At 36.6% G+C, this 27,582-nt stretch overlaps 2 protein-coding genes across 3 annotated transcripts in view; one reads left to right on the forward strand and one right to left on the reverse strand.

Moving 5' to 3' along the window:
* LOC135214259 (uncharacterized) lies at nucleotides 1-11,197 on the reverse strand. Its single transcript, XM_064248353.1, has 5 exons — nucleotides 10,947-11,197; nucleotides 9,955-10,153; nucleotides 9,244-9,408; nucleotides 998-1,168; nucleotides 1-763 (listed from the first exon to the last, which is right to left on the reverse strand). The coding sequence occupies exons 1-5, from the start codon at nucleotides 11,063-11,065 to the stop codon at nucleotides 131-133; spliced, it is 1,287 nt and encodes a 428-aa protein (XP_064104423.1). The 5' UTR covers nucleotides 11,066-11,197; the 3' UTR covers nucleotides 1-130.
* The window catches only part of LOC135214260 (protein NipSnap-like), a 19,457-nt gene continuing 2,998 nt past the window's right edge, over nucleotides 11,124-27,582 (forward strand). The window contains exons 1-6 of one of the 2 annotated variants that reach the window (XM_064248354.1): nucleotides 11,124-11,272; nucleotides 13,515-13,694; nucleotides 13,898-14,060; nucleotides 14,270-14,410; nucleotides 15,656-15,782; nucleotides 21,650-21,838. In XM_064248354.1, the coding sequence (XP_064104424.1) occupies nucleotides 11,169-11,272; nucleotides 13,515-13,694; nucleotides 13,898-14,060; nucleotides 14,270-14,410; nucleotides 15,656-15,782; nucleotides 21,650-21,798 (864 nt within the window). In that variant the 5' untranslated portion in view covers nucleotides 11,124-11,168 and the 3' untranslated portion in view covers nucleotides 21,799-21,838. The remainder of the gene's footprint in view (nucleotides 11,273-13,514; nucleotides 13,695-13,897; nucleotides 14,061-14,269; nucleotides 14,411-15,655; nucleotides 15,783-21,649; nucleotides 21,839-27,582) is intronic. The other variant, XM_064248355.1, reaches the window with a different exon arrangement.

Raw genomic sequence — 27,582 nt, forward strand, 5'->3', positions numbered from 1 at the left:
AATTTTCATTTTACATCTTAGAGAAGCATTTGAGCGTGGAATTACCTTCAAAAGAGAACGAAATAATGTTCATAAGAGCAGCATTTCTCTCATCTCTAGACTAATTTGACAAATTGACAGCCAGAGTCGGTCATTTGGCATCTTCCTCTACATTCTTCTTCTTGAGCAACTGAGGCTTGTTGATCGACATCTCTTTGCGTGGCGTCTCAAATTTTGTCTCGCTCTGAACCGATTTCGCAACTTCGCCTTCAGCTTTCTTCTTAACCGCCGAGCCCTTCTTACTCTCCTTCTTAGTCTGACTCTTCGAATCGCCTTTCTTATCTTCCTCGCCCTTATCTTTCTTATCCTTCGCCGCCGCTACGTCCTTTTTCGTACCAGGCGGCTTCGAAAGGGGCGCCTCCTTCATGGCGAACTTGTTCAGACTAGGAGCGCTAGGTCGCATCGAGTCAGGCTGCGTGGCGTTTCTGGCGGCCGTCGTCACGGTGATGGCGTCCAGCAGAAAGTTGTGGAGGCGTTCCAGCACCGCTGACGAAGGCGCCTTGGAGCCTAATGGAGGCAAGGAGCGCTGGTACGAGCGAGCCACGCTGTAGATGTTGGCCAGGGCGAGGCGAACTCTCGTCAGGTGGGTGTGAGTGTGGGTGGAAGCGGCCTGGAGAGCTGCTAACCTGGCTTCCATCTCTCCTAGTCTTCTGGATGACGCCCACCCTGCCGAGCGAGCTCTGTAGAGCTCCAAGAGAGCTTGGCCTTCGCGCTCCTTCTCACTCTGGTTGAGAATAAAAAATATAAAAAAAGAGGGGTATAGGGGTGGCCATTTATAGGTAACTGCTGAAAACAGCGCAAATGCGAGGTTATCCTCCCATTACACCTTTTCAACCCTTCTTTATTCTCAATTTCATGGGTCCCAGGATTCGGCCTTTTGGCCTAAATCTTATACTGTATTTCAGTAATTGAATATCTCTTCACTCTTTAGATTACGATAAACAATCAAATCTCTCACCTGCACGAACATGAGCAGCTGACGGCGTGACTGCTGCAGCTGCAGACGGGCGTGATTGACCTTGAGGAGGAGCTGAAGCCGGAGAGTGAGGAGGTCCCGAAAACGCCCACAGACGCCCTCGACAGTCGAAGCCTCATTCCCGAAGGTCTGCACGCTGTTCTCAACGTATTCCTGAGGATGGCAAAAGCGTTATAGTGGTAACTTTAGTACAGAAGCACTGTCAAGCAGGGTTGCCAGATGCTTTTGGCTAAAAGTAGCACAAACACACTTAAAAAGTAGCGAATTTCAGGTAAAAGTAGCCCAATATCATATATATATATATATATTATATATATATATATATATATATATATATTAATATATATATATATTATATAATGTATGTATGTATGTATGTATGTAGCATACTACAAATTACTATTTATCATATCTATATATGTATATGTATGCACACACATTTACAGCATAATAAAGTTACTACTTACATTTTAGTGGTTAATCCTGGCTATATGGCACACGTTTCTTTTTCAAAACTGAAGTTAATTGGTCTTTTCAAAACTGGAGAAATTTTTTCTTTTCAAAAACTTTTTATTGCCTTTTAAAACAAACTTAAATTGATCCTTTTCAAAACTAAAGTACATTTTATCCTTTCAAAATCAATAACCTTTTCTTGAAAAATTATGACACTTCTTTTTCGCAACTAAAGTAAACTTCTTCCTTGAAAAAAGAATAAAAAAAAAAAAAATAAAAAAAAAAAAAATATCACATATTACTCTCTTCCAAATTTAATAGAGTACCAAGTCATTCAGTAGGCTTTCCACATAAAGTAAACTTCTTCCTTGAAAAAAGAATAAAAATAAAAAAAAAGCACATATTACTCTCTTCCAAATTTAATAGAGTACCAAGTCATTCAGTAGGCTTTCCACATTATCATCTTTCTCATTTTTACAGATTGAAGAGTCATATTTCAGCATGGATCGTTTGGGTTCAAATGTTGAACAGCATTTGCCATTCAATTCCAGGCTGGTCTTTATTCTCAATATTGAGGTTAAGAGCTCTAAGCCCATTCGATTTCTCAACTTGGTTTTAACTCGTGTAACTCTAGAGAAAACCCTTTCAACTAGAAGAGCATTACCTACTGGAAGGCTGTAGACTTTTAATGCAAATTCTGATATATCCTTTAAAACTAATTCACCTCCTGCGTTGGTTACATCAATTACCTTTGTCCAAAACAGTTCCTAATTTTGGGTATTTCCCAATGAAAATATTACTCCAGTCCAGGTTCAACAATATCTGATATCTTAGACTGGTCATCCGCTAATTTTAGAGGTGATTCAGAAAATGGGGGTCGTGTCAGCAGTAGATCATTGGTTTGATTATTATCATTGGGCACAATTTTCCGTGTCGATAATGATGACAATGGTTGCAGGTCCACAATAATATTACATGTGAGTATATGGTCTTTAATGGATATTAAAAGCTATCGAACCTTGTACTAGGTTCATCTTATATGAGTATATGGTCTTTAATGGATATTAAAAGCTTTCGAACCTTGTACTAGGTTCATCTTATATGAGTATATGGTCTTTAATGGATATTAAAAGCTTTCGAACCTTGTACTAGGTTCATCTTCAGTCAAGATGAACCTAGTACAAGGTTCGAAAGCTTTTAATATCCATTAAAGACCATATAATCACATGCAATATTATTGTGGACCTACAACCATAATTATTATTATTATTTTTTTTTTTTTTTTGCTCTATCACAGTCCTCCAATTCGACTGGGTGGTATTTATAGTGTGGGGTTCCGGGTTGCATTATTATTATTATTATTATTATTATTATTATTATTATTATTATTATTATTATTATTATTATTATTATTTTATTATTATTATTATTACAAAAATGAATGGAAGTAGCCCAAATCGAAAAAAGAGCCCAAGTCAAATCAAAAGTAGCCCAAAAAGTCGCAAGTAGCAGACTGTGAAATCTGGTCGCCCAACGGTGTAAACAGTAGCCCAATTTGTGATTTGTAGCCCAATCTGGCAGCCCTGCTGTCAAGTTGAAACACTGTTCTTTAAAGAAGCGTTTTCAAGATGCTTTACATTTATCTATATACATTTTTCCAGAGTGAGGTTTCCAACCTTAATTAATTCTGTTTAAATGAGACAATCTCTACCCAAGGAGTGAATTAAGACAGTGACCACCACAAGTTTTAACCAGAGCTCTGAAATCTGAAAGAAAGCTGTCCAACACCCCTCCGTCCTTTAGTTTCATCTACGTAAACCACCACAAATTCTTCACATTTTCCAATAACTTCTAGAAAAGCTCAAGAGAACTTACTAATAATAATAATAATAATAATAATAATAATAATAATAATAATAATAATAATAATAATAATAATAATAATAATAATAATAATAATAATAATAATAATAATAACAACTCCAGCATTGTATCTCAAATCACCAAGCACCCAAATGGATGACCACAGGAAGAACATCCTTAGTACAAAAAGACAAGAGTAAGGGAAATATAGCCAGTAACTACAGGCCTATCACCTGCCTACCAGTAATGTGGAAGTTACTAACAGGTATCATCAGTGAAAGGCTATACAACTACCTAGAGGAGACAAACACCATCCCCCACCAACAGAAAGGCTGCAGAAGGAAGTGTAGGGGCACAAAAGACCAGCTCCTGATAGACAAAATGGTAATGAAGAACAGTAGGAGAAGGAAAACCAACCTAAGCATGGCATGGATAGACTATAAGAAAGCCTTCGACATGATACCACACAGATGGCTAATAGAATGCCTGAAAATATATGGGGCAGAGGAAAACACCATCAGCTTCCTCAAAAATACAATGCGCAACTGGAATACAATACTTACAAGCTCTGGAATAAGACTAGCAGAGGTTAATATCAGGAGAGGGATCTTCCAGGGCGACTCACTGTCCCCACTACTCTTCGTAGTAGCCATGATTTCCCATGACAAAAGTACTACTAGAAGATGGATGCCGGGTACCAACTCAAGAAAAGAGGCAACAGAATCAACCATCTGATGTTCATGGACGACATCAAGCTGTATGGTAAGAGCATCAAGGAAATAGATACCCTAATCCAGACTGTAAGGATTGTATCTGGGGACATCAGGATGGAGTTTGGAATAGAAAAATGCGCCTTAGTCAACATACAAAAAGGCAAAGTAACGAGAACTGAAGGGATAAAGCTACCAGATGGGAGCAACATCAAACACATAGATGAGATGAGACAGGATACAAATACCTGGGAATAATGGAAGGAGGGGATATAAAACACCAAGAGATGAAGGACACGATCAGGAAAGAATATATGCAGAGACTCAAGGCGATACTCAAGTCAAAACTCAACGCCGGAAATATGATAAAAGCCATAAACCACATGGGCAGCCATGCCAGTAATCAGATACAGCGCAGTAATAGTGGAATGGACGAAGGCAGAACTCCGCACCATAGATCAGAAAACCAGGTAAACTATGACAATACACAAAGCACTACACCCAAGAGCAAATACGGACAGACTATACATAACACGAAAGGAAGGAGGGAGAGGACTACTAAACATAGAGGACTGCGTCAACATCGAGAACAGAGCACTGGGGCAATATCTGAAACCAGTGAAGACGAGTGGCTAAAGAGTGCATGGGAAGAAGGACTAATAAAAGTAGACGAAGACCCACAAATATACAGAGACAGGAGAATGACAGACAGAAAAGAGGACTGGCACAACAAACCAATGCAAGGACAATACATGAGACAGACTAAAGAACTAGCCAGCGATGACACATGGTAATGGCTACAGAGGGGAGAGCTAAAGAAGGAAACTGAAGGAATGATAACAGCGGCACAAGATCAGGCCCTAAGAACCAGATATGTTCAAAGAACGATAGACGGAAATAACATCTCTCCCATATGTAGGAAGTGCAATACGAAAAATGAAACCATAAACCACATAGCAAGTGAATGCCCGGCACTTGCACAGAACCAGTACAAAAAGAGGCATGATTCAGTGGCAAAAGCCCTCCACTGGAGCCTGTGCAAGAAACATCAGCTACCTTGCAGTAATAAGTGGTACGAGCACCAACCTGAGGGAGTGATAGAAAACGATCAGGCAAAGATCCTCTGGGACTATGGTATCGGGAACGGATAGGGTGATACGTGCAAACAGACCAGACGTGACGTTGATTGACAAAGTCAGAAGAAAGTATCACTCATTGATGTCGCAATACCATGGGACACCACAGTTGAAGAGAAAGAGAGGGAAAAAATGGATAAGTATCAAGATCTGAAAATAGAAATAAGAAGGATATGGGATATGCCAGTGGAAATCGTACCCATAATCATAGGAGCACTAGGCACGATCCCAAGATCCCTGAAAAGGAATCTAGAAAAACTAGAGGCTGAAGTAACTCCAGGACTCATGCAGAGAGTGTGATCCTAGAAACGGCACACATAGTAAGAAAAGTGATGGACCCTCCTAAGGAGGCAGGATGGAAACCCGCCCGGACCCCACACTATAAATACCACCCAGTCGAATTGGAGGACTGTGATAGAGCACACACACAAAAAAAAAAAAAAATAATAATAATAATAATAATAATAATAATAATAATAATAATAATAATAATAATAATAATAATAATATCAGGAGAGGGATCTTCCAGGGCGACTCACTGTCCCCACTACTCTTCGTAGTGGCCATGATTCCCATGACAAAAGTACTACAGAAGATGGATGATGGGTACCAACTCAAGAAAAGAGGCAACAGAATCAACCATCTGATGTTCATGGACGACATCAAGCTGTATGGTAAGAGCATCAAGGAAATAGATACCCTAATCCAGACTGTAAGGATTGTATCTGGGGACAACAGGATGGAGTTTGGAATAGAAAAATGCGCCTTAGTCAACATACAAAAAGGCAAAGTAACGAGAACTGAAGGGATAAAGCTACCAGATGGGAGCAACATCAAACACATAGATGAGACAGGATACAAATACCTGGGAATAATGGAAGGAGGGGATATAAAACACCAAGAGATGAAGGACACGATCAGGAAAGAATATATGCAGAGACTCAAGGCGATACTCAAGTCAAAACTCAACGCCGGAAATATGATAAAAGCCATAAACACATGGGCAGTGCCAGTAATCAGATACAGCGCAGGAATAGTGGAATGGACAAAGGCAGAACTCCGCACCATAGATCAGAAAACCAGGAAACATATGACAATACACAAAACACAACACCCAAGAGCAAATACGGACAGACTATACATAACACGAAAGGAAGGAGGGAGAGGACTACTAAACATAGAGGACTGCGTCAACATCGAGAACAGAGCACTGGGGCAATATCTGAAAACCAGTGAAGACGAGTGGCTAAAGAGTGCATGGGAAGAAGGACTAATAAAAGTAGACGAAGACCCACAAATATACAGAGACAGGAGAATGACAGACAGAAAAGAGGACTGGCACAACAAACCAATGCACGGACAATACATGAGACAGACTAAAGAACTAGCCAGCGATGACACATGGTAATGGCTACAGAGGGGAGAGCTAAAGAAGGAAACTGAAGGAATGATAACAGCGGCACAAGATCAGGCCCTAAGAACCAGATATGTTCAAAGAACGATAGACGGAAATAACATCTCTCCCATATGTAGGAAGTGCAATACGAAAAATGAAACCATAAACCACATAGCAAGTGAATGCCCGGCACTTGCACAGAACCAGTACAAAAAGAGGCATGATTCAGTGGCAAAAGCCCTCCACTGGAGCCTGTGCAAGAAACATCAGCTACCTTGCAGTAATAAGTGGTACGAGCACCAACCTGAGGGAGTGATAGAAAACGATCAGGCAAAGATCCTCTGGGACTATGGTATCGGAACGGATAGGGTGATACGTGCAAACAGACCAGACGTGACGTTGATTGACAAAGTCAAGAAGAAAGTATCACTCATTGATGTCGCAATACCATGGGACACCACAGTTGAAGAGAAAGAGAGGGAAAAAATGGATAAGTATCAAGATCTGAAAATAGAAATAAGAAGGATATGGGATATGCCAGTGGAAATTGTATCCATAATCATAGGAGCGCTAGGCACGATCCCAAGATCCCTGAAAAGGAATCTAGAAAAACTAGAGGCTGAAGTAGCTCCAGGACTCATGCAGAAGAGTGTGATCCTAGAAACGGCACACATAGTAAGAAAAGTGATGGACTCCTAAGGAGGCAGGATGCAACCCGGAACCCCACACTATAAATACCACCCAGTCGAATTGGAGGACTGTGATAGAGCAAAAAAAAAAATAAATAAATAAATTAAAAAAAAATAATAATAATAATAATAATAATACTGAAGTGTGTTTATGAAGAGAGCAACCAGCACTTCGTTCGGTTGGAATCTGCTTGAAATTTTCATTAATATAATTATGTAATACAATAAAATATGGTCAAGGAATATGCAAATAATTTATAGATGTTGATCGATTTTTTTTATTAAGGCTATAGTGGTAACTATGAAAATACACAAATAAGAAAATATGTACGTTACATTTAAGATTTTAAATAAAAGAAAACGGGCAAAAATCAGTTTCTAAAATCATTGGAGCCTATGATGAATTGTTAAGAGTTTGAAGCCTGGTACAAGTCTAATTACTAATATCAGTAGCAATAGCGTCGAAAGTCATGTAGCGTTGACTGTAGGGTTAGCCTAAAGGTCTGTCAGCACGCCATTATAAGCAAACACCACCGGAAGTATTTATCTCATCTGACGTACCTATACTTAGTAGCTTTTAAAACTCGTATACTGCACCTGCAAGCATCATGATTGGTTCTTGTCCCTTGCCATCATATCGCATATCCAGATGCGGCTTATATTTAGCGGTTTACACGAGTTTTTTGAGGAGGAATTGATATAAACACAATAGAAGCCAGGTTGCTTCTTATTGTCACTGAACAAGAATGTAAACAAACAGGAATTCGCGAAAAGGATCTTTCATTTTTGTACAGTTCACTTAACACTCGTTCTTATTGGATTCAACACCTTTTATTTTATACCTCTCTCTCTCTCTCTCTCTCTCTCTCTCTCTCTCTCTCTCTCTCTCTCTCTCTCTCTCTCTCTCTCGAGCACAAAGACTTACATATACACAGGTGTATACATGTAAGTATTTGGTTGTTTTTATTTTAGGCACCATGTTTCTACATTGCTAGCCATCGTTTTCTATTATTTAAACGTTATCCACAGAAAATGTAGACGTTGATGAAACAACAGTGGCTATGTAAACACCGTTGTACTCCCTCTTTCGTTGAAGGCTTTTGGCTGATAACTTATTACATTAACTGCGCATATTCTTAAACTAATTCAAGATTTTTAATCGCAATGAAAGCATGAACATAAAATGTAAAGTCCGATAAACGAATGTAAATTTCCATGCTAAGTGAAATTTTCATATCTGCACTTCCTGACAAGTATCTACAAACTGGTGGCAAAATAACAAACGATTTGACAGAAAATTTTGATGCCTTCTTATGAAAATATTAGTCATCATTTGAAAGAAAGCATCCAGATCAGAAATGATATAAAAGCTGGCTAGCTATTGTGAGTTATTTATGAAACTGTAAAATTAAATGAGGAAGAAATGTCCGCATAAATATTTAATTCGCAAGGGGAAACATGTATTCGAAGGAACACAAAGGAATGTGGAAAAAATATAGCCTACAATAGTTTATTACAGCTGTATGACGTTTATATAATCATTCACATAATTATTAAACAGAAAAATAATAATTCTGGATTGCAGCTACTTCACGCTACCACAATTTGAGGTTACTAAATGTCATAGTTAAATCAGTATTCCATAAGAGTAAGCTCCCCATGGGGTTAATGCTGGCAGTGCACCTCACGTGGTGCACTGTAGGCATTACTTAACGTTTGTTTCAGCATCCCTTCGACCTGCAACCCCTTCCATTCCTTTAACTGTACTTCCGTTCATATACTTTTTCTTTTATCGCATACTTTCCACCCTCTCCTGTTTTATAGTGCAACTGCCAGGTTTTCATCCTGTTCCACCATTACAACCATTTTACTCTTAGGTCCCAGCACTTGGCCTACATTGTATATCATACTCTATTCCATAAGTTTGCTGTTCACGAGATCCTACACATACTGAAAACTTAAACAGGTCGTAAGCACCCACCTTGTAGGTCAAATACGTCGTGACCTTTTCATTCGTGGCAGCTGTGTCCTTGCGAGTGCTGAAGATCCTCTCTTGGAGGTACTGAATGCGCTCCTCGAGAATGTCAGACTCGAGTTTCTGTCGCTCCTGGATCAAGGCTCCTTCTCTGCGTCTCTCCTCTTGAGCCTGAGATACAAAGGGGATTGTAAACAAAGGAGAAGAAGAAGAAAGTGAAGGAAATTGGAAAAGATGTGAAACAGTCAAGAACTTTTTTATGTATTTGGTGTTGCAATAAACACGTCTGTGACACTAACTAGTACCATCACTCAGGCAATAAGACCACTTGATAGGCTCTCTCTCTCTCTCTCTCTCTCTCTCTCTCTCTCTCTCTCTCTCTCTCTCCTCTCTTCTCCTACTCTCTCTCTCTCTCTCTCTCTCTCTCTCTCCTCTCTCTCTGTTGTCTTGTCAGGCCAAGACAGGTAAATCAAGTGTGTTTAAAAGAAGATTAGCAAGAACTGGCTCTGTATCATGCTCAATTATTGCTGCACTTCCTACGTGTGGGGTCTGCGGTGGTAGGTTGAAACCAACATTCTTTGGAAGCTCGAATTCCAAGTCAATGACCCCTGTGTGTTTGTACCACGTGAATAGGTTTCAACTATATCCTGGATACAAACACAGTACTTAAATCATTAATCTTTATAAGGAAATGAAACAGTATTTGCAGCATCTTACCCGGAGATCAGGCTCATGAGTGAGAATGTTGGCCACAAGAGTTGCATATCTGTGATGAGCTTTCCTCCTCTGCTTGTGTATGGTGGCCAGAGAGGCCGTGTAAGCGGCGTGGTGTGAGGCTGCAGGATCCCCCTCACCGCCGCTGTCGAAGACTCGACCGAGGCTCTCCACTCGACCACCACCGACTTCACAGGTTTGCCTGCGAAGAAGAAGACAAATAAGAACACACTGGGAAGAAGAGGAAATTAATTAGAACACCCATATATATATATATATATATATATATATATTATATAATATATAGATATACCTATATATATATATATGGGTGTGTGTGCGTGTGTACACACACTTCATCTAAGGCTCATGTTGTGGAGATTCATCAAAGCTCTTCATCAAAACTCTGAGAGTTGAATATGGAATATGGCAGTGAACGTTGCGTTAACTTTTCTTGAAAATCACCCCTAGCTAATACGACAGGCTTAACATTGAAAAAGCTAAATACACATATTTCTATAAATAATTTATACCTAGTCTGTCAGGTTGTTTTTGTTTAAAAATTTATCTCCACTGCTTGCTCTCTCAAGTAGGCCTAGTCTTCGTTGGTTGTGCAATACAAGTAAAAATCAAAGGAACATTTCTTGTTTATCTCATTTCTTATGTTTTTCTCTCTGAGTTTTCACCCATTGTTTTAATGTTAAAATCCATTTAACCAGAAATAATGTCTAAACGTGATGAATCTGAGATGTAAAATGTTGGTGTCTTTATGCCGTCAGCCTACAACCAATCTTTCAGACCTGATGTTTACGTTAGACCACCACCTACACATGGCAAATGAAAAAGGGTGGACATAAATCGAATACAATTCCAGGGATAACTTATTTCTCTTTGCTTGCTTCTACATGTTTTAAATTTTGATGTTTATAGAGACAATACTATTTGGCTTAGCCACGGCCTATCGCAACTACTGCTAATTGCTGAACAATACATACTCGATAATTGCATTGTCGACGGGCGTTTTTTTGGCGACGGCATCGTCATATACCCTTGTATAAAAAGTTTCCGTCTCCTTTTGGTCTCCTGTCCCATGATTTTTCGGCTTTAAATCCATTTATCCTCTAAGAAAAAGCCTCTTCGAATGTTTTCACCACTGTAACTTTCGCCGGGAAAGCGTCAGTGGTTGCCATGGCAACGCCGAACTCAAGAATGGCATTATGGGAGTGACGTCACATCGTTGTTCCGTCATGGCGGCCATGACCGTGTTATCAAAGAGGGCCCTTTCTTTGAGTTCGGCTGTCCACCAAGCCGTGCAAGCCAGGTACGGCTAGATATTAACCCGATTAATTTTCGCGAGAGTTGGGGAGACGTTATTTCGTGCGAGAGATGTGCAATGGCGGCGTAAATTCGCGTTGAAGATTGTGTTTGTGTCGGCCTTTCCCCAATCAGCTGTTTGGTTGTCGTCTGCTTGGTGGACGTCCTTCGAATATAAACAATAGTTTTCCTCTCCTTGAGGTCAACGTCAAGGTCAAGATTTTGGAGACGCGGTTTCCCCGCTAAATGTGGACTATAAAACTCAGATTCAATATGCTTATTTACTGTCTACAGATGTTTGGAGATTTAGTGACGGGTAATGGGCAGAAACTGATCTTACTGACACGTGTCGTGTCATGGAGCAAAGCTTATCGGGGATCAAAATGTAGGCTAGGCTAGTCTTTATTAAGCCCTTTTTTAACCCACTGTGGTCTTAATGGTTTACTATATTTAGGATTATGGACAGGTAATCGCTAGACCAATGTATAACCAGACCTCAAGTAACATTCTGGAGGTCTGTCGATTCCGTTTACTCTGGAAAATGGTTAGCCTACTACCCGGTATGTTAGACGGGTTAGGGTAGATTATACGCTTCTTAATGCTTATTATTATCAAGGATTAATTTTTCCAGACCTCTGAGCTTAACCACGGCTCTTCTCAGGCTGGTTTTCTTCTCAATGCTATGTAACATAGTTACTCCAATCGTTCAAAGGTATCTTAAAATGCTAGGTTTTAACTTCCCCATAGATGGGTAGTGCCCTCAGTGCACCTCGGGCATTAGTTCAGGTTCTTTGCAGCTTTCCTTTGGTCCCTAGCTGCAACCTCTTTTGTTCCTTTAACTGCACCTCCTTTCATATTCTCTTACTTCCATCTTACTTGCCATCCTCTTCTAACATTGATTCATAGTGCAACTGCAAGGTTTTCCTCCAGTTACACCTATGAAAGCTTTTACTGTCAATTTCCGTTTCAGCGCCGAATGACCTCGTAAGGTCCTAGTGTGTGGCCTTCGGCCTAAATTCTACATTCAATTCAATTCAATTCAGGGTTGATACTCTTTAAGATTGTACTGACTGTCATTTATGACAAATAGTAGACATTTAAATGGAAGGATGCATTTTTAATAGATTATATAAATCTTCAATTGAGGCTATCAAAGGCCAGGATATATGAGCCTGATTAAAGGTTTATATATACATATATCATCATATAGCTTTTAGGCTTTTGTATACAATTATAATTTTCCTGCTGTTTTAACATTTTCAGGCAGAAACCAATAATATACGATAGCCCATCAGTCAAGAATAGACTAGCCTATACCCCAAAGCTAAGCTAGCTGTAAATAATGTTTGTTTTATTTTATAATTGTATCTTAGACAATTTTATTTTATAATTAATCTTATCTTGGGTAAGTGGTGAAAGAATTTGTTTCCCATGACTTTACTTCTGCCTTCAGAAAAAGTACTCTGGATATTGCCTGGTTTGTGGGATTGAATTGTTTTGTTTTTATGACCCATGCTGTCAGTGTAAGAATATCCTAATAAGAATAGTTTAATTTTCTTGGGTGATACTGTATGTAGCCTGGTGGTGGTACTGATTCTATAGTTATAATTTTTGGCAAAATCAGCTTTGATTTTTTCCAGCTGCTTATACTGTGACCTTTTTTTTTTTCTCATCAATATTCAAACAGACAAACCACTTGCTATGTATTTTCCCATGGCCATAGTATTTGATAACATAAGGGAACTCTGGAAAGCCAAAAAATTTGCGTTATGAAAAAAAATAAAGCCTAAACGCCAACATCAGTGGTGGGATACATTTAATACATAAAAGAAGTAGGGGCATCTTCGATGCTCGGAAACATAGTCATTTATATTTTTCTTATTGTTCCTATTGCCAAAAGGTAAGTGCTTGGTCACGGCAGGTGAATGAGGGTATTCTTCCACTCGCTCCTTTTAATTACAAGGTAGCTGAACAGATTCCAGCTTCCTCTTATATAAAAGGTTGTGGTCTGTATACTTAGGGAAAATACATATTACTCTATTTCCTCCTTTTTTTCAACAATGGTCTTTAGCTTAAGGTCATTTTCTTTGTTGTTACAAAAGTAGAAATGGATACCTGAGATGGACCTTTGCAGCCTCTCTTTCTGTAAAGATGAATGTTTGAGGACATGAATTTTTATTATTGCAAGTTGCTTTTATATTTTTACCAGGAGTTTTTTTATTAGCTATTTCATTTCTCTATATTTTCAGATGGATATCTACAACAGTATGCATTCCACAGAAGGAAAACTGGCTAAACAAATTACTTGTACGAAAAATAGAGCCAACAAAGGAATCCCATAGTAGGATGTTATCTGATAAAGAAGTTATTTATGAATTACAAACACACAATCTCAAACCAGGATGTGCAGATACTTACCTTAAAAACTAGTAAGTTTCTAAGAAAATTTTTGGTAGTTGTAATAAGAAAGTTACTACTTTGTTTATTCACAAATATACGTACGTACTTGGTTTCCAAATTGAAGAATTGCTCCACAGTTTTGCCTGAAATTTCTTGATAAAGGATGCTGACCTAATGATTTCCTTGTATGTAAATTATACCAGTAAATGTAATCAATTTTGTCTTTCCCCAGTGAAGAATATGCTAAAGGAATTAAGGACAAATCGATGAACCTAGAACTCCAAGGGTCATGGACTGTGTGTGTTGGTGACCAGGACCAGTGTGTTCACTTGTGGAAGTATGCTGGAGGTTATGGAAATATTGATAAAGCACATAACACTTTTAAGACTGATTCTGTAAGTTGGTTAAATTTTATATTTTTTGTTCCTTTTCCTTGTTTATGCACTACATTTTGATAAATCCACTGTCATATTCCTAGATTCTTATAGGGCTCGTAGGAAGAATTTGCTTTAAAATCAGGTTGGAGATAAACGGTTAGGTAGGATGGAATCATTTTTTATTATATATAATTCATTGGTTCCAGTAAGATTATACTTCTTTACAGGATCTTTCAGCCCTCATTAAGGACAGAAATCAGTATTTGAGACAACGTTCAAATCAGTTTCTCCTGCCATTCAGCTTTTGGCCCCCAGTTACACCACGTGAAGGTGGCAACATCTACGAAATCCGATCCTATTTTTTAAAGGTAATATTCTTTAGTTTTTGAAGTGTGTTAATGTTAAATGCTTATAAAACTGAGTTAGAGGTAATATATTGTGTATGAAAAGTCACAGTATCTTAAATGAGAATAAAAAGGAAGTTAGGTAATACCTACATAACCAATTACTTCAAATTTTTTTATAATTATACACTGTTTGATACCCCTTATAATGCAATTATCCAGGGTGTCATGAGGTGAAATACTGAATGCTTTAGAGTTTTACTTGATTTAATATTGTGTGTTGTCATATTTACTAATATTTTCTCATCTCATCACTTATACACCACTTCTGAATTATGTTTGTGTAGTGATTTTATTCCTATATTAGAGTTAGTTTTGCAAATACTCTGCAGGTAGTCCTCTGTGAACTTTTGTGTGGAAATGGGAATTCTTAGTGTTAAGGGTTTCTTCAATTCTGAGGGAAAATTGCAACAGGTGGGGTCTGAAGGCCCCCATAAAGTACTTTTAGTACTGTTCAACATGTGGTGTAAAGCATAAAGTAAGGAGCATCCCCTTATACAGAACAGGAGGTGGAAAGAGGCATGGGATCTTGCTTGCCTACACTATCAGCTCAATGTGACATATCCTGAGTTGTGTTTGATTTGCCTTATATGATATAACATTGCAATTCTTTTCCTTAAAGTCCTCTGTACTTTTCATCACTATATGTGTTTGTTTGTCCCATTTTATATTGTCAACTTTTCTTGGGTTCAGGAACATTGTGTTCTCTGGCTACTGGCATTTTGTTGTATTCCATTGTCAGTAAGTTTTTCCTTCTTTATACCTAACCACCTTTCTAGCATCACCATGTTCCTACTCTTTTTGTACTACCATTTTTCCAAAATCCATAGTGTTCCCTTTCACTGAACTTTTTTCAGTACAGTATAAATATTTATTTTGCCCTGTGATTCTTGGTCCCCCTTTTGTGTTCAAAGGCTGACTGATACTAAGGGCCATTTCATTTGGAATTATTTGAAGCTGTATCATCTATTTCAGGAGTTCTCTCTACCCTAATTGGCAAACTCAGTTCTTATTTGTTTGTGCTAGGAATTATCCGTGTTGATTACTAAATTTGGAAGAATAAGAGGCTATTGCAATGATACCTTGTGTGATTGTTTGCCCCCACATTTCATGGTTATATCGACAAATCTGTTAAAAAAATTAGTAAACTACTTTTTGTATGGAACACTGTTATCTTCAACCATTAGTATTATTACGCCTGCTTTACAGCCAGGTACAATGATTGAATGGGGCAACAACTGGGCAAGGGCCATTCATTTCCGCCAAGCAAATAATGAAGCTTTTGGTGGATTCTTCTCTCAAGTGGGTCGACTGTACAATGTTCATCACATCTGGTGTAAGTTTTTTTCTAGTTTCATGTTTTTCACAGCTTTTTTAATTTATTTTGCTATGCCTTTATCAAGTTTAGTGTTAGCATGCACACACATTAGATGTTTGGAACAAGTGCAATGACATCTTTGGGTACTGTATTCTAAAAATGCATTAATTGCTGAAATCTGTGCAGTAGATCAACATGTTTAATCTTAGATTTTGCTTTTCTTTATTGTCATTGCCAGTTAGTTTCATTAGAGCATGCTTTTATATTAAGTGAAGCATACCAACTCTGTTTTAGCCTTTTATGTTTTGCGTTACTGACTTAAGATTAAACAGTTTGGCAGTTGATAGACAAGAATAAAATTGTCCTTGTTTTACTCGGTTATTGAAGATATTCTGTATACGTACGGTATTACTGAAATAAAAGTTTTGTGTTCCTCCATTTGAATAAACTTTTCTTTTAAAATACAAGAGTTGCTAAGAATATTAGGCTTGCCATGCTTTTTGCTGCAGTTATTGACTGTTACGAAGTCCCCCATTTTTGTGAGCGTTTTTTTGTGATTTTGTGAAGTCTCTTTTTATGGTCTGCTCTACCACTCACCTGGCCTTTGGCGCAGGATTTGAAAGTTAACAGATGCTTTTATGTCACCAATTCCAGTGTGTCTTGTTTTGTTTTTTCCTTTTAAATAACTACAAGGAAAAGCTGGAGTAACACCACAGGTACTCTACTCTTTGAACCTGTATTAGTAAATTAATTGTTTGTAAAGGAAACATCAAGCATAAGGTAACAAGCTAAATAGATTAGGCCCCTTTTGTGTGTGTGTGTGTGTGTGTGTGTATAGATGTTTCAGTAACTTTAATGTTGCCTAAGATAGTATTTAAAGTAATTTGAATAACAAATTCACACACTGTATATTGACAAAAACTGATCAGTCTTTGTGTACATTTCACATTACTTAACAGTCATTTCAGCCCATTTTTATCACATCTTAGCAACAATAGGTATCTTGACTACCAATAAGAGAATAATATTTCAGTTAGGATAGCAAGAACTGCATATCAATGCTGAGGTGGATATCTTTATTTGTCACATTTCTTAAACAGTTAATATAATTTAATAATCAAGTCTACAGCATGAAAAATATTTCAGGTTGGGGAGTTACTCATAATTTAAAAATGAATTAGACTGTTCCTTTAAAGATGTAATTGGTTGTACACTAATTTATTTTTGGACTACATCAGATATGTTACATAATGGAAGAAGTGATTGCTAATTAAGTAATACAGTGGTCCCCCTGTATTCGTGGGGATACATTACCAAGATCACCCATCCCCCCCCCCCCCGGTGAATAGTTTAGAACCCACGAATAGTTGGAACCCCTATAAAAACGCTAAAAACAGCCTAATTTGGTAGTTAAAACTAAAGAAAAAACCAATAAAAATGTTTATACTTGATTTTTTTAATAGTTTTATCCCAAAAAGTGCATTTTATGATGAAATTGATAAAAAACCAGGAATTTGTGGATATTTCTCATAGAGAAATACCGCGAATACGAATTTTCTGCGAATAATGTGGGGAAACGTTCCCGAGAGAAATCTGCGAATACGGGGGTCCACTGTATACACATAATCAGTTCATAATTAAATGCATGCCTCACAAATGCACTTCAAACTGTATAATGAATATATGGGTACATAAGGCAGTGAACAGTACATGCTGTGCTCACAACTAATTGTTTCAGAGGTTTGCTTCACAAGATTCATAATTATTTTCGTTTTAAGATTACAGCAACTTTGAGAGATTTGTAACAGTGATGAATGAGTGTCTTGTGTGCCATTACTAACTTAATCTTCTTTCTGTCATGAGGTGGGTACTCATTACTAACTTAATCTTCTTTCTGTCATGAGGTGGGTACTTTCTGTCATCAATAGGTTCAGGAAAAATGGGTTCTACATCTGTAATTTGTGACACATCAGATTCAGATTGTGATGGTTTTTAACTGTGATGAATGAATGATTCATGTGTGACACTACATCATAATCTAAATATTGAGGCTTATTTATGTTACATGCTGTGTACCATCTGTCATTAGTAGGTGTAGGACTTCTGCTTCTGAAAACTGTGACACATTAGATTCAGATCTTCACAAGCAGTAGGTTCTGGTATGTTAGAATTTCTGGCTTCATGCCAGTGGTGTCTTGGTTTCCACTGACAGGGTTGACAATTTGCGGTGTGTGAATGTTAAGATCAGGAATGTCACATAAACTGAGCACATCTTACTCATTTCACAATGCAATTTGCCGGAAAGTAAATCAATAACGCAAGAGTTTCTTAATCGTATCCCACAAATATACCTTTTAGTACATCTTATATCAAGTATCTTAGTGTTTTGGCTACTTTTAAAACACTTTTTACCAAATATTTTAAGTTTACTGAGTTTTGGATGCCTGCCTATTGAAGCTTATATAGGCGTCAGTCGTAAGTGAGTTGACACATCTATTTCGAATGTGTACAGCCATTTTGGTTGCACATAGCCACATACTCATAGGAAGGTTTGTTTCAATAAGTAGGCAGCATCCCATTTAGAGAAAAGTGCGATGTGACCTCTCAGGTGTACTGATTTGAGGGGAAGATGTTGAGTACAGACAATCCTTGGTTTAATATGGGTCTGGCTTATGACGTTCCGAGGTTACGATGCTTTTCAAATATATTCTTCAGAAATTATTTCCCAGTTTTACAATGAATGTACCATTAACGACGCTTGCAATGCCAATCTGACGGAAGAAATATGGCTCCAAAATGGCAGAATAATCAAAATTTGGAGGTTTTATTTATGAAAAACTCAGTAAAAATGCAGTTTACATCGTTTTCAGTACACCCAAAGCATTATAAGTAAGGTTTTCTTAGGATTTTTGACGATGTTCTGGTTTACAGTGATTTTTGGTTGACAATGCGATTTAGAAATGGAATCCCTGTCTTAAACGAGGAACTGGCTGTACTCCATTTTAATTTTATTGTTGATACAGACAGACATCATTGTACGTTTCCAAACAATACAATATCTGCCAAAAATGTTTTTGAGAATTTTGGGTACATCATTCTTGGCTTTTAGTAGATAGTTTGAAAGTACCAAAGTTGTTATCAACTAAAGTAATTTTATATCTAAGACTTTTTCATGATGCTGAATCAGTAGAACCACAAGATCACAATGAACAAGTTCCAGAGGTCAGTCATTCGACTACTAGGTTTTTGCTTCCTTGTCTGTGTCATTTTGCTGAGGATACAGTCGACCCTGATTGTTGCAGGGGATGTGTACCACGACCCCCCACCCGCCTTATTGCAAAAAGCTAAAATCCTCAAATACTTAAAACTCCTCTAAAAATGCTTAGAACTGCCTATTTTGAAAGTTCAAAAAGAAAAAGAAAAGCCTGAAGAAGTGCACATACCTGGAGGAACTGCGGAAGAGAAGTGATAGGATGCTGTGGACAAAGGAGTTTTGGATCTGTGCCTATACTTGGGATGGTTTTGCCCTTCAGGAGTAGTAGCGTGTGTCTTTATAAAAACTTGGTTGTTTCATCCTTTGCATAACCAAAATAGATGCAAATTCTCCTTTGTAATGAAGACACCATATAACGTAGACAATAAGGTGTTAAGGGGTCAGCTCGCACAGCTTATAGTGTAGTGCAGTTCCATAAAATTGACTTGAGAGGCTATCCTAACTATTATTTTGTTATTTAAAATTTTGACATTCAAATTCAGATACATTTGCAAAGTAAATTATTTAAAAAAAAAATGTTTTATATACCTTTACCTGTCTAGCTTACATGATGTGTAAAATACTGGATGCAAAACCCATACAGTATAGAAAATGAAAACTATATTTGTTTTTGAACAAAAGCAACCCCAATTTTTTTAAGGAAAAAATTTGACAGTGGTAGAGAGAACAAAAGGCAAACAAACACTTTGGAAGTGTGAAGTTTATCCTAACACTACAGTGTGAATACCCTGTGCAACATTAAGTAATATCAGTAAAAATAATGAGAATGGGGTGGTCCCACAGTAACTGGATATTGTGTCTTGTTACACAAAGACGAAGGCATTGGTTGCACCATCTGCCCTCACAGGCACAGCTAGGTAAGCTGTGGTTAACATGAGCTTTCAGTTGTTCACTCACTATCCATCCTCACAAGAAGGAACTGGAAAGCCTTGATTGCATGCATTCGCTCATTTGTTCACTCCCCAATACCTCTTGCGTGCTAGTGGGTTGTCCACTAAGGAATAGAGATTGTTTGCTTGGGCACAGTTGATCACCTTGTTCGATAGCCCTGTCATACTTACTGGATTTCTCCGGTAAGTATAGAATATTTTGTTATTGGACCTAGGCAAGTCCACTGAGTATCAAAATCTGCTTATTTGAGATCATTAAGTGGAAGTGCCACTGTTATTTATTTTCTTTAATCAAGATTACAAGTGCTGGATAGGTTTGTTGTGTTTAGGTAACAATTATGTATTTTAAAATGGGTTTGAAAGTGTGTATCTTTATTCTGCACTGTGTGTTCTTAAAGATTCATTTTGCAAGCATAGGGTGGGATGACAGACTTGGGATTCTGTTAAGTTTAAAAACATTTCCAATACTAAAACTCAAAACATTTTCTGAAACTGAAACTTTCTTTAGTACATATTGTAAGAATCACTTGCTGTAGTTGAAGGTACATGGTTATTAACACTAGGTGATTTATTTTTCTAGTCTAAAAAGAGGGAAATAGTCTTTTTTTTTCATCAAGTACAGGAGAGAAATATTCATTATTTAAATTGTCGGGAGGGTTATGAATCTTGTATCTTTTGGGTAGCTCCATGATATTAGGTTAGTTATATGTAGCAACAATCTTAAGTAATGTGGAATGTATCAAGTAACATTGATTGAAAATGTTAACTACATTGGGCTCAAAAATGTCCACATAGCTGATTTGCATTCAGTGTTGGTAAAGTTGTCAAGGTTTTCTAAGGAATTACAATGCAAATCCAATTGATGGATTTAGGCCATAATGTGGGATAGAAGGTGGGTCCATTGCATGACCCCATTAGAACTGTGCATGCTTTTGAGAAAGATTCTTACTTTTACTAGTCCTACCCTTAACTACAGTGGTAGATTGCCTGTTGAAATTTTACATTTAAAACTTAGCTTAAGTGATCTAACTCATATTTGCTCATATTTTATTTATTTTTATTTACTAAGATAAGGAGGTTTTTACATGGTATGTGTCAGTGCTTTTGTTCTAAGGAATGATGAAATCGGTTTTTTTACTATTTTGAGAGGGTGTCTTTTACTAGGGCTCTTTTTATAGTATACTTCACCTAGTCTTATAATGCTTTCAAGAGAAGAGTGTCTCCTCAAAATTCTTGTATTTGTGCCTTTGACATTTCACAGTTTTTAGTTTTTTAATCATATCTGTGTAAAGGCTGAATGCAAAAACCATAATTGCTGAAGGCCTCTTAATTTGTAGTAGTTTAGCAGAAATATACCTTATCTCAGTACTGTAAATATTGTAAATATGTACCTTCTTAATGACTTATGTAACTGGCAACCAGTGGTTTGTCCCTTGTTCAGAACTGACATTATTTAGGAACAAGAATGTTCAGCTAAATGGTACTATACAAGGCAAGGCATTTTCAAAGAATTTAAGTAGAAGTTTTGTGCTGCACTGAGGTATATTTCCATTGCCTAGTATTGTGACTATTTTGTTTTTTGTCAATCCCTTTTCTTAACATTTTTGTTCTTTGTGCTGTTTTCTCCTTTTTATGGGGGTTTCTCCTTGATGCATAAGATATCTTCTTATTATGCATGCCTAAGCTCTAATTTTGCAATGTGGGACTGCTCCTATGTCCAGGCTACAAGAGTATGGCGGACCGTAAGGAGAACCGAGAGTCTGCGTGGCGTAAACCTGGTTGGGACGAGGTTGTTGCCTACACTGTGCCCCTAATAGAGGAATACTACTCTCGTATCCTCTTGCCCAACTCCTTCAGCCCTACGAAGTAGGCCAGCCAATTAACATACCTTATCCCCGTGACCACCTCGAGTAAGTTGGTATGCACATATTTGTTAGCCATACGTCACTGTTGTCAGTGGCTTTGCTGAAAGAAAATTGGTAAGGAACCTTATACACGTTTTAAGAGTAATATATAGGAATAAGAAATTAAGTTATGTTGACCAGAATTGAAAAGTTATCAATTTATGGTTCTGTTTACAGTGCATAGTTCCTAGTAGCAAATTAAAGTATGTATTTTTTTTTAATATACAGTGCAGTCTAACTCAGTTTTGGACTGGAGGCAGGATTGATAAACTACATTATGGTAACTTAGAGAGAAAAATTTAAACATAGAAACTGACCTGGAGCAGTAGTGTGTGATTTTAAAACATGAGCAATTAAGACATGGAATTTTTTTTATTAACTTTAAATTTCAGTTGAATGAACAGTAAAGATGTAGAAATTTAAATTTGTTGAATAGCATGCTGCATGGGAGAGCAGTTTCACGCATTACCCATACCACTGCATAGTCCGTCATTTAAAGATGTTGAGTTATTTTATATGTAAGGTGAAATTGGAAAGCTTCTAAAGAAAATGTGTTGAGTAATTTACTGGAGAATCAACATTCATTTTTTTAATTATGGGAGGTGAGATTTTTTCAAACTGTATAGTATTAAAGTTTGAATGGAAAGGCTCTTTTAATAACAAAATTGTTGAACTTTCTTGTTTAGATATTTTGAAAGAGGGTTTGTGTCGGCTTTCATCCCTGAAATTTGAAGTTTGGAAAGTGACTGTGTAACACACTTGATGCATTACCCCCAATAGAATCTTATTTCATATATTCAGTAAATCTTCACTTCAGTTTTCAAGAGAAGTAGGCAAGCTTATTTTTATTTAAGATGGAATTATTTTGCTCTAGCATAGTGCACATGAAGATTTATAACTACAAAAGAGGAGAGATGAATAATTCTTCGGATCGTGATTAGAAGAATGATTTTTTTATTTTAATAAAAGTAAATTTTTTCAATAAGTACTTTATTTACAATTACTGTACAACATATTTATGGATAGTAAAGAAGTAAGTAAGACCAAATAAACAGTTATATAGTTCATGTGTTGAAGAATTTTATTGAAACTACTTTACAATCTCAAGAATGTTCAGTACCTGTGCACTTGCAAACCTGATCTTCATGCAATTTCTAAGTCACCTTTTTCGAAGAGACCTGTACAATTTATTACCCTTTTAGAATCTGTCACAATTCAGTTTTTACTAAGAACTGGGTCACCACGATTCTGGATTATCTATTCAAATCCAAATGTTCAGATTGATCATGTAAACTGTCAATTACATTTTGACAACAGATGGAGGCATTATAGCAAAGAAAGCGTAGCCAGAAACTTAATGACAAAATTATAATTTGAGTAAAAATGTGGTTGTTACTCAAATCATAATTATTTTTATTAAGTTTTTGCTACATTTTCATCCCTGTAATGCCTCTACCTGTTGTTCAAATGCAATTTTTTTTTTATAGTTTATATGACTAATTTGAACATTTTTATATTGTAAGACATAGTAAGTGCTCCAAGACAGCGATTTCCTTATTGAATACAGTATACCATAGTTTTCAGCTTAGTTCAATTTAAGCAAAGTGAATTTCATTTAAGCAAAGTGAGAAAGATTATTACAGCATTTCTGTCAAAAAAACAAGATAATTTACTCATATGTAAGAAAGTTATAAATCTTAATTTTTTCATGGAAAATATCTCGACTTGGTTTGCAGTATGAAACTAAACCTGTTTTCAAAGCAGTTCTGTTTTCTATTTTTACCCCATCAGGTTTTTTGCCTGTACATTTAATTTTGCTTCTAAAGAAATACATTAATTCAAATTTTTTTTTCTACTAAATTCAGTTTAAGGTAATCTTAGGTTAGTAGATACAATGAGTCTTAGATCCTATGTTAGGATTCTGTATAGTGTTAATATACCCATACGATTTAAATTTGTGTATCAAGTGCAGTATCAATTAAAAGTTACCAAAAAATGTCAGTGCCTTAGCATATATCAGTAGATATGAGTCTTATAAGACAAGAGTAGCAAACATCAGTACCATGCAAGTAACGTCTAGAAAGCCATTGCCATTCTGCCAATTTTAATATTAAGTTATGCTTTTTATTTACATTTTTGTGTTACAAATATATACATATTGACAATACTGTGAAGTTGCAGCTTGCTTGAATGCTTTAGCAATGCATGCTGCATTGTACAAGTCAAAGCAACGTAAGATCTGGCTAAGATAATGCTTAATTTTTTGCTTGCATTTAACCCAGCCCATTGTCAGCTCAATGGTGTCTTCTCTAGATGACTAGTCAAATATCAAGTACCACTGTCTTTTAATTTCTAGGTACACTGATGTATTGATGACTTTTTATACCAAATTGAAGGATTCTTTTAGATATCTTGAGTAGGTTGAGAATTTCAGTTCAGACATTGTAACTTTGTTAAAGCCATATTTAACATTTCCAGCAGTTTGTTGCTAATTGTAAGCATAAAATCTAAGTAATCCATTCAAACATATTTTTGTTACTAACCAATACTAGGAACTTTTTAGCCAATTTATATAGGTACCAGACTTAAAAATTCAGTGAGAATTGAATAGAAAAATCTTTGACATCTATATACTTCGTACATGAGGTTTAAAAAGGGACACTTTTTCTAATGAACTTAGAATGATCATAGTATTATCCTAAGGGAAATGTAAGAGGCTTTAATCGAGTATGCAACGTCTTCTAAAAGCAGGAGTACTAATCCTACTAAATTCAACAATATGCAAAAAAAAATAAAGACCTAAGTATAGGATCCCCTTTTTGATGAAGGCAGTAGTATGAAATACTCTTACTTGCAGGGTTCCTTCAAACAAGATTTCATTGTTAGCCATCTTAGATCTATACACACTGTTTTGGAAGACAAAGTAAGATTGGGTATATGAATGTGTTAAGATTTTTTAAGCTCTTCCCCATCATATATTCACGACATAGTATATTGTATTAGTTGCTGATAATACTCAAGTAAAGCACTGTATCAACTGGTTTTACAGTCCAGTGTAATATGAAAAGAGGTCATGAAATAGCACAGATTAGATTTTACATTGGAGTTGAAGTATAAAACTGGCCTGCAGTCCGACAGACTTCTGATGTTAGGACAGTGTCATGCTTCTATTTGCACTTTCAGATTGCTGTCTTGATGAGTTTTAACAGAAAAAATAAAATTTTTGGTTTATAATTATCACAAACTAGTCATATTATGAAACCTTCAAATGGCTTGCTCAAAGGATTTGTTCTTAAATGAGAACTGAGAACTGGAGCAAGGTAAAGAAGTTGGACAGTTGAGTATGAAAAAAAAACAAATGGATTGGATGACAAGAAATAGACAGAAACCAGTTGGTGGGGTGGGAGACAAAAGGTCACTGTGAAGAACCTTCAATGCTCTCTATAGTATGCCATTAGCATAAGGAAGTATTTGGGTTGGGGGGAGGGGGGGGGGTTGGAATTTATAGTAAAGGAGGAATAAACATAGAGTAAGTTAACATAATAACTGTTACTTTGTAAAGTTACTTGTTGGCTTCCCAGTTTGAGCCAGCATTAATGTCTACTGATCTTATATTTGATAATGTATTTTATTTTCTTAAAGTCTGAGACTCTTCAAACCTACTGTTGTTTTCATTTTAACCAGTAGTATATGAAAATGGTTCATTTCCCAGGGTATGTCCAAACCCTTCTCTCCCATCTTCATTCTGTTTTGTTGCTATATCAGTTTTTTTTTTTTTAGAGAAATTTAGCAGTTAATAGTTATATTTTTTCATTACCCTTTTTGATGGTTTTTGTCATTGTTGTATGTCAAGTATGATTTGGAATTTCATTTCCTGGCAGTTGTTAAATGGTTTATAGTTAATTCTTACTCCATATGTTTCACTGTAGGTAGAGCAGTAGAAAAATATTAGATATGGTAGTACTTGTCTATGTTCCCTTAGTTGTTGAATTATTACATTCTTCAAACCAATAAGAGCACAATTGAAGTCTGTTCTCGTCTGCAAGCTTGTCACAAACATAGACACACAGGTAATTGACCTGCACGACTCGATCCATGTATTCAGAGAATGCTGGTCATAAGTGTGTTATGTGGACAAGTTGTTGGTCACTGCTTCCTTCAGGGAGGAGTTTCATCCTTCTGGTATTATGTCGATCATAGGGCTGCAGATCAACCTGGTGTGTTACAATCAATCCACTGATCACAATACCTAGTGCCTAGATCCCTTCTTACTGTTTTGCTGTTGAGATAGGGAAGGAAGTATGACACCTTGTGGGAGGGCAGAGCATGGGCTAGGCATGAGCAGGTCCTCTGTATTTCTGTATTTAGCAAGTTACTGCAGCTAAAGTTTTCTATAATGTATTCATGTTGGAACAATAACTAATAGTAGAGATATTTTGAATACGAGAAAAGGAACATCGTTACTTTTTCATCTTTTGATTATTCTTACATTTGCCATTCTCCTTTGTTGAAGACTGTGAGAGAAACAATGCCGGTTATTAAGATGCCTTTAATGGCTATCTATTTACAATTCATTATTGTCTCCCATAAACTGGTGTATGCTCAGACCTCAACTTCTTTAAGGTTTATTTGTCTTGTATATTTGTTGAACATTGGTCACCAGTGTAGTATTCAAGTAAAATTATCTCCCTGAGCAATGTGGTGCAACAGAAGTACCTTTTTTATGGTTCAGAGTGCATTAACTTGAAATGTTGACGTATCAAAAGAGGACATATGTTTTTTATATGATATAAAGTAAACCTCAGTGGTGTCATGGAAAGACATTTTTATCACTTTAATGCAAAATTATTACATTCATAGTAGTGTTTTACGGTACGCTGCATTCTTTATTTTCATGCTTCTTCTTGTTTGGATGAATCAGTGGCAGAATTTAGCATGTAGAAAGGTTCATCTTTCTGAGTTTGGTGTTCTTGCATGCTCTTTTTATTGCAATTTTTGCTTCCTTTATATGCATGGCTGTTCTTGTCTCTGTCTTTAAAAATTTTGTAAGTTAAATTCAAGTGTTTTCAAAAGAACCTTTGTTATCCACATTAGAAAGTATGTCTTTAGTTAAGACATATATGAAGGGTATTTTTTGTATACAGTATTATGAAAACTGAAGTACTAATTTTTAACTGTCACTAATTTTTAAAGTCTTTACATATAAGCTAAAACACTTTTTTGTACAAAGATTTTTCAAATATGCATTTCATCTTAGAAAGAGATCATTAATTCATTTCAGGCTTGTACTACAGGGAGATTGTGAGCTACAAGTCACTGATGGCTAGTTGTTTCAAGGCTTTACAACCTCTCTGTTGTACAACATACATGTATGATTGAACAAAAGATAATCATTTGATTTGGAAGGGTTAGTTACCTTAGAAAATCTTTTGTCGGGTTAACTACTTATGGCCTGCCATGTGTGGCTTGCTGCAAGGTCTTAGTCGCCAGATAAGTTCCTTTATTTTATGTATTTCATGAGTTTATTTGGCTTTTTTCCCACCAAGTCAAGCATCTTATAGATTCCCCAACTAATAATCTTTTAAGACTGATCTTTGTGGTCACCCTTTTTCAGCTTGACTCTGGCTTCATTAAATTCTTAACGATAATAGAATCACATCAGCTGATATAATTTTAGTGGTGGGTTTTTCAGCTTTTATTCTGTTTGAAAATGTACACTGAGTGGTCTTACCAAACAGAATAAATTTTTC

Source organism: Macrobrachium nipponense, chromosome 45 (genome assembly GCF_015104395.2).
Source record: "Macrobrachium nipponense isolate FS-2020 chromosome 45, ASM1510439v2, whole genome shotgun sequence".
Taxonomy (NCBI): domain Eukaryota; kingdom Metazoa; phylum Arthropoda; class Malacostraca; order Decapoda; family Palaemonidae; genus Macrobrachium; species Macrobrachium nipponense.

Excerpts from the sequence above, each read along its gene's own strand:
- LOC135214259 (XM_064248353.1), bottom strand. The coding sequence starts at position 11,065 with ATGGATTTAAAGCCGAAAAATCATGGGACAGGAGACCAAAAGGAGACG. Across the intron at positions 10,154-10,946 it reads GTCGACAATGCAATTATCGA|GCAAACCTGTGAAGTCGGTG; the intron begins GTATGTATTGTT and ends TCTTCTTCGCAG. Across the intron at positions 764-997 it reads AGCTGCTCATGTTCGTGCAG|AGTGAGAAGGAGCGCGAAGG; the intron begins GTGAGAGATTTG and ends ATTCTCAACCAG.